General features: G+C 39.8%; 1 protein-coding gene across 3 annotated transcripts in view; it reads left to right on the top strand.

The window, feature by feature from the left end:
- The window catches only part of LOC308669163 (calcium-activated potassium channel subunit alpha-1), a 463,457-nt gene that overhangs the window by 288,116 nt on the left and 167,897 nt on the right, over positions 1 to 7,444 (top strand). For all 3 annotated transcript variants that reach the window (XM_081329724.1, XM_081329723.1, XM_081329725.1), the window contains exons 10-11: positions 1,287 to 1,397; positions 6,895 to 7,000. In XM_081329724.1, coding sequence (XP_081185850.1) covers positions 1,287 to 1,397; positions 6,895 to 7,000 — 217 coding nt within the window. The remainder of the gene's footprint in view (positions 1 to 1,286; positions 1,398 to 6,894; positions 7,001 to 7,444) is intronic.

Here is a 7,444-nt window from a genome sequence, read left to right as displayed (position 1 = left end):
CAATTATAATAGAATAAAGATGCCAAGGTGGATTGAAAACCTACAATGTGGTGCCAACCTTTCAGCATAATAAGTCTAAAGCAGTCTCCCCTTTAGGTCAAACTTTGCTGGATAGGGTCAGGTGATCCCAAATTATTCATTATCAAATGTAACATGAATACATGGCGGGGGATATAACATTTGGATCAATCCTGACACATCCCTCTTTGTAAGAACATTGTGAATTGATCTGGACATACAAAGCGATGACTACAACCTATGTTCTACCCTCTTACTTCCCTGTTGAATGAGGTTGTCAATCCTGGGTTTGCGTAAGTAATCATTGAAAACATTTTCACTGTTAACAGGAAGCTGGCCTTAGTCAAAATGTTAAATGAAAAGACCAATCATCTAGATCAGACATGTCAAACACAAGGCCCGGGGGCCGGATCCGGCCCGCGAAGTGGTTTCATGGGGCCCGCGAAACCATCCTGGAAACAGTGAGGGAACGGCCCCCACTGCCTTGGCCCTGGCCCAGAGACCCCCCTTCTGCCAGAGACCCCCAGATCTGTCCCACTCCTGCCTAGGCCCCCATAGGCACCCTTGATGCAAACGATGTAGAGCTGGCCACGGCCACCCAGTAGGCCATACGCACTCTAGCCACGCCCACCCAGTAGGCCACAACCACCCTGGCCACACCCACCCGTCCCCCTGAGGGCAACTGCAATGCTGATGCGGCTCTCAATGAAATTAAGTTTGACACCCCTGATCTAGATATTGATACAGATATGTAGAGCTCTGTTACCTTCCCACCGAGGTGGTACCTATTTATCTGCTTGCATTTGCATGCTGTTGAATGGCTAGGTTCAAAACTGCAGGAGTTGGAGCGAGGACAGGAGCTCAAGCTTACCCCATCACGTGCAGCTTGGGTCTTGAACCCGGGCTTCTCAGCTTTCCAACTGATAAGCCCAGTGTCTCAACCGCTGAGCCACTGCGCCGCCCCTCACAACATATAAGGCGGCTGGAAATGTAGCATCTAAGGCATGCTAGGCGATGTGCTTCTGGTTTATTTATGTGACTATAATTACAATGGATTGAATTAAAATGGTATTCGTTTAAGACTCTGTAATACGGGTTTTTAACGTTTCTCTTTCAAGAATAAACTGGAGACCGTCACCGGATTAATGCTTCTTTCCTCTTTTTTTTCTTTTCATGGTTATTTTCTCATGAAAGTAACAGTCACAAAACTTTCACTTATTTTCTTCTTGTTCTTCCTGGTCTTAACTGTGTCCTTTCTTCTGTCCCAGGCACATTGTTGTCTGTGGTCACATCACTTTGGAAAGCGTCTCCAATTTCTTGAAGGACTTCCTTCACAAGGACAGGGATGATGTCAACGTAGAAATTGTTTTTCTGCATAAGTAAGTACCTTCGTGTCACTACTCACACCCCAAAAAAAGGCCCGTGGGACCCTAAAATCTATAGTAGAAAGTATTTGTAGATCAGGATTGAACTTTGGGGGTCCTTGGTGGTCTCGGCTGTTTCATTAGCGCACTGGATGATGGTACCTAGTTTGGTAATAAAACGTCTGCAAGGAGACAACCAAGCTCAGAGACCGTTAAGAACCCCCAAACTAAAATCGGCAATCAAATTCCTGGGTGAATACTTTCTCTTACCCCAGTTGCAAACAAGGCTAGTAATAAACATTGTTTTTTGCATACAGTATTGTAGTAGGTAATTATTTAGCTTTTGGGAAAATGTTTGCACCTCAGGGGTACAAAGGGGTACAAAGTCCCAAGTACCTCTTTCGAAAAAGACACCCTGTGAATATTTCAGCTGAGAGCACCGAATGTGCCTTTTTGTACTGTCCTTTTGACTCACAAGTACATTTTAATGACATATTTAACAAGGCCTGGTTTATAAAATACGGCAGGAATGCCTTGCCTGCTTTTAGGATTCGGTCCTGAATATAATTAAAAGAAACAAATCATTTAACCAAAATAATGAATGAACGAATGAGATTTCCATAAGGTTGTAGTGGATAATTGTATTCTTTGTTATGCCATTCATAGACCTTGCCTACACTACTCACTTCCTAAATTGGTGGGCTGTATACTTTAAATGTCATAGTAATGAAGGGAGGCCTTCCCTTAATCCATTTAAAGGTGCTGATTAAAGTTGTGCATGCTTTCAAATGTCTTCTACATTTGAAGTAAAAGATTAGGATCTTATTAACTAACTTGAACTTTTGGGGGGCTTTCCATGTGAACTTTAAAAAAAGATGCTGTTGCTTTAAGTCATCAAATCAAATCAAATCAAATCTGTATGACGTTGACAGACCAACATAACTGTTCCCTTAATGGATCTCAGTCTGCTTCTTAAAGCAATCACAATATATTTTACAGACTCGTTTGCAATCCTGAAAAAAGTTTGTTGGTTTTAGTGAATAGCAGAGAAGTGTTATGCTTTGCTGGAATTTGAAGAAACACCTCCAGGTCACTTTTGAAGCATGTTTTCTGTCGTTTAGAGACGGAGAATTTTTTTTTAGGATTTTTATAGGGACCCAAAAGGGAAAATTTGAATAGTGAAGTAGGATTCTTCAAAGAAGAAGAATATAACGCATGTCACTCATGCCACAGATTACTTAATCACCAATACCATTTAAACAAAGTTGGCTATAGATCTCAATGAATTTTATTTTCGATCCTTTTGAAATCACAAGTCTTCTACTTGAGGTTCTACGTGTCCACCTATCCAGATCACAAATGTCACCTCTCAAAAGTGATTCTGGACGCGAACTAAGATGACCTGAAAAAAGTTTCACATACAATCTTTGGCACGTTAAAAAACAAAAAAGTTTGAAATCCAATTTGAAAGGAATTGAAACCGATAATCCCCTTAAACTGACGAATCATTAAATTATGGTAGTGAAGCGTGAAGAACAGAAATTGATCCAGGCAGTGGCATTTTGATGTATTGAATGACTGTTATTCTTCCACAAGATTTTAAATTTAGCAACGTTGGGAGTTAAGTCTGCATTAAAATTTTGTTAGTCTGCTTTGGTCAATTCAAATCGATTCTGCTGTAGCTTTGTTTGATTTTGCACTGCTCTTCCCAAGATCTGTTTAAATTATTTTTACAGTGTCAATTTGTGAGTTTTTTTTTTAAGTATTGCACTAATAACCTGCCCAGGAACCACAACTTTAAAGGTGTATAAATCAGTTAAAATATATAATAAAACAGCAAAAGGAATAAATGTATCAAATAGAAACATCATCGGGCAGCAAAATAAATAACAAAATTCATAGTAGTAAAAATAGCACTAAATTTTAACACTAGTTTAAAATTATTTTCAAAACAGCTCCGAAAATCGGGCTGTAGGCATTGCGTTATGATTAAAGCTTCGAGGGTTATTGGGAAGAACATCATTCAGTAACTTGAACCAGTTTCATATTTCCAAGTTAAATCTACAAAGATGTAAGCTGAACAGAAAACAGAACACAAAGAGAAGAAGTAGAATATAATTATAAGTAATTAAAAATAAATTGATTTATTTGGGTTCAAAAGGGCTATAATATTAGTTGCACTGAGTTCTCTGAAGTGTCTCTCCCTCATTTGGAGGAGACCCAGAAAAGTCTCAGATGAAGGTCCAGATAGGTCAGTATGAAACTCCAGTTAGGTCAAAAGAGAGATCTAGATAGGTCAATATGAAGGTCCACATAGGTCAATATGAAGGTCTAGATAAGTCAGTATAAAGGTCTAGATAGGCCAATAGATCTAGATAGGTCGATATGAAAGTCTAGATAGGTCAACAGGAAACACTAGAAAGGTCAATATGAAGATCTAGATAGATCAATATGAAGGTCTATATAGGTCAGTATGAAGGTCTGTATAGGTCAATATGAAGGTCTTGATAAGTCAATATGCAGTGCTAGATAGGTCAATATGAAGGTCTAGTTAGGTCAATAGGAAACTCCTGATGGGTAAATATGAAGGTCCATATAGATAACACTTGATCCACATTGATTGAAGGTCCTGTCATAATAAATATGTTGCTCTTCCATATGCCACAAGATCAGATATAAGACAGAAGAGTCCAGAATTTCTGGATTGATTCTTTTGCCAAATAAAGTATAGAAAGAGTGAGGCACCCTTTCTTAGCTGTCATAGTTTGCAGGAAGAAAGTCACATATTTGATAAGAATAATGGAGAAGTTGATTCTGATAAACCTTGGCCATCTCTGTCCTGCCGACATGTATCCATTAAATGATGGATGTTGATGCATGAACAGATAAGGGCATCATCTTTCTCAATTCTGTGATTTTATTATTTGTAGCATGCAATAAATTTATAAACACAAGTTTATTCAGGACCTTTAGCACAGAAGAGGGATGAGAAAATATGCAAACTAAAGCAATACACTCAGATTTTTTCTCTCTTTCTTTTTTTCAATAATTGGACTACAATTTTTCCACGTCAATCTTAATTTCCTGAAAATACCCTATCAGCAGCCACGAATGCTTAAAGAACATGCTGTTACCATAAAACTCACTTCCAATAATAACTGCCTTGATTTTTAAATCCCAATCACAGAATTGGGATTAGGCAGAACTACAGGATATAGGAAAGTGGAAAATACACAAAGGAGTTGTGTTTGGATGTAAATTATGAGTGACTGCTGAAAGCATCATGTGGACAGCTACTAGCATTCAGAAGCAATCTTATAAATTAGGTCATTGTCAGCTACACTTCCAAGGAACAGACGGTTTTAAGGTAGAATAGTGGAAGCGTCAATGGAGATTCTCCTTTCTTGTTTTTCTTTGAAGGCATTTTGCTTCTCATCCAAAATACATCTTCAGCTCTGACTGGATAGTGGGGAACATGGGAGAACAAACCCACCAGGACAAGATTCAGCAGTCCATCTGCATTTGAAGGACAAAGGCTGCTCTTTTGAAGACAGCAAAGTCCACTTTTTGGTCAGAGAGGACCGCTGGTTTCAAAGAGGGGTCAAAGAGGCCATCTGTGTCAAAATCGAACAGCCCTGTCTCAACAGAGGGGGAGGGATACAACATCATCCATCTCCAGTCTACAACACAAGTCCTTTCAGCAGCTCCAAGGAGGCTCCACACCCATTTGCACCACTCAGGTGACTCTGAGGACACAGATGAACCTCCAAGTGGCCTCAACAACCTCTAAAAGAAGGCAAATGACCAGCTGTCTGCAAGAAGTATAAATCCTTCTATTCCCCACCATCTAGTCAGAACTGAAGAAGCTTCTTGGATGAGAAGCGAAACATCTTTAGCAAGAAAAAAGAATGTCCAGTTGCCTCGTGAAAAAGCACCTTTGGGACAATATTGGAAGTAGCAACTTAATCTTCCCAGGAGTTCTCTCTGTGTGTATGTGTGTGTGTGTGTTTGTTTGTATCCGACCTTTATCATTTATACAAGTAACTGTTGAGTGTACAAATAAAAGTCCAGGATTATTTTCATTTCTGAAAAGCTTACCATTTATTGAATACATGGCCTGGTAAAGGTGAAGTAAAAACTAACTCTAAAATCCCAAGGCATCAGATCACAGCATATCACCATGACTTTCCCAGCCAAACTGTCCCCAGATGTCCACATAGCCCATGTAAACAAGTTCTCTTTGTTAAGGGAACCATCTGCTATCTTCTTCACACCTGCTAGAAAGTCCTTGAAAGGTTTCCATACTACTGATCTCAGCAAATTTCTGTAGAACTGGAGAGTTTCCATTTCTCTAATTAGTCCTTTCAAAAGCGACACTTCCCCCCACCTTACTCTACGTAATGCAAGACGCAAAGAGAGAGGCACTTAGCTGCCAAATTTTGACTCTTGACAGTAACTCAAGCTGGTGAACGTATCTAACACACTTTCCTCCTCCTATTTCTCCACAAGGACAATCCTGAGAAGTGAATTGGGCAGAGAGAGAGAGACTGGCCCAAAGTCACCTAGCTGGTTTTCATACCTAAGGCTGGACTAGAATTCACGATCGCCTGGGTTCTAGCCTAGTGCCTTAATCGCTAGGCCAAACTGGTTTTCCAATGCCTGTGATCAATTAATTGTAAGCACTACTATAATTGGACCAGTATATGAGTGTATCATGTATGTTTGTGTGTGAGAGTGTGTGTGTGTGTGTGTGAGAGAGAGAGAGAGAGAGAGTGTGTGTGTGTGATTGTGTGTGTGTGTGTGTGTGTGTGTGTGTGTTTGTCTGTGGGTCTAGGGACGGGTAGGCAACCTTGGCCCTTTTATGACTCGTGGACTTCAACTCCCAGAATTCCTGAGCCAGCCTGGCTCAGCTTGGAAACCCCTCCCTTTCCCCTCAGAGTGGCTGGCTCAGGAATTCTGGGAGTTGAAGTCCACAAGTCATAAAAGGGCCAAGGTTGCCTACCCCTGGTCTAGCAGAAGAAACTTAATTCACCTTTTGAGTAAAATTAAGCCCTTGTACAACGTCCCTTTGAGTGCAATGTCTCTCAAAATAACACCCTCTCTAATTCCCGAGAATAAAGGGAAAACAAAAAAAAACACTGCACATAATCAACTTCCCTAATCCCTTTTTTAAAAATATCATTCTGACCTGGGGACGAGGAGAGGGATGATATATTTGGAGGAGAGGGAAAAATTCTGGAGAGCTAGTAGCTGTAAAGAAAGGAGAAATGAAAAATGATAATATACAAAATAGATGGGGTGAGCTGGCTGCAAGATCTGTCAGCCTTTTGAAACTGTTTGAGAAATAAGTTTCATCTTTCTTTCTTTCTTTCTTTCTTTCTTTCTTTCTTTCTTTCTTTCTTTCTCTCTCTCTCTCTCTCTCTCTCTCTCTCTCTCTCTCTCTCTCTCTCTCTCTCTCTCTCTCTCTCTCTCTCTCTCTCTTTCTTTCTTTCTTTCTTTTTTTTAAATTTAGTATCTCCCCTAACCTTGAGTTGGAAGCTCTTTTTAAACGACACTTTACTCAGGTGGAATTTTTCCAAGGTTCAGTTCTCAATCCGCACGACTTGGCTAGAGTAAAGGTAAGGGTGTGTTTTTTGTTTTAAATTCTAACCGAGTGTTTGGAACAAGCAGGGTCTAAAAATGTAAAGAGGTTTTAAAACCCATTCCATTTTCCTAAAGAAAAAATGGAAGGTATTGTCCTATAAAGAAATTTAGGAAGTAATTCTGGACAGCCACTCTGTGTTTTTCCCCCCATTTCTGTGGCCCTTTGGCAGAAAAAAAAATGTAGTCGTTTCAAATTATATGGATGGGCTGAAGCTTAAGAAAGCCAAAGTCACTTTCAAGTCCAGATTGACTCAGAAGTCATGTCACAGAATTACTGGAACCTTCTTTCAAATTAATGCTTCTAGAATAAAGAAATCTGATAAGGTTCTTTAGAAAGGAAGAAGCGATACGTGAACAAGTTTAAGACTGAAGTAGCAACAGTTCAAAATTCTGCTTTTATGAACGGGTTAATCCTTCTG

Source organism: Vipera berus, assembly GCF_964194415.1.
Source record: "Vipera berus genome assembly, chromosome: 5".
Classification (NCBI taxonomy): domain Eukaryota; kingdom Metazoa; phylum Chordata; class Lepidosauria; order Squamata; family Viperidae; genus Vipera; species Vipera berus.
This window is presented reverse-complemented; position numbering and strand designations above follow the sequence as displayed.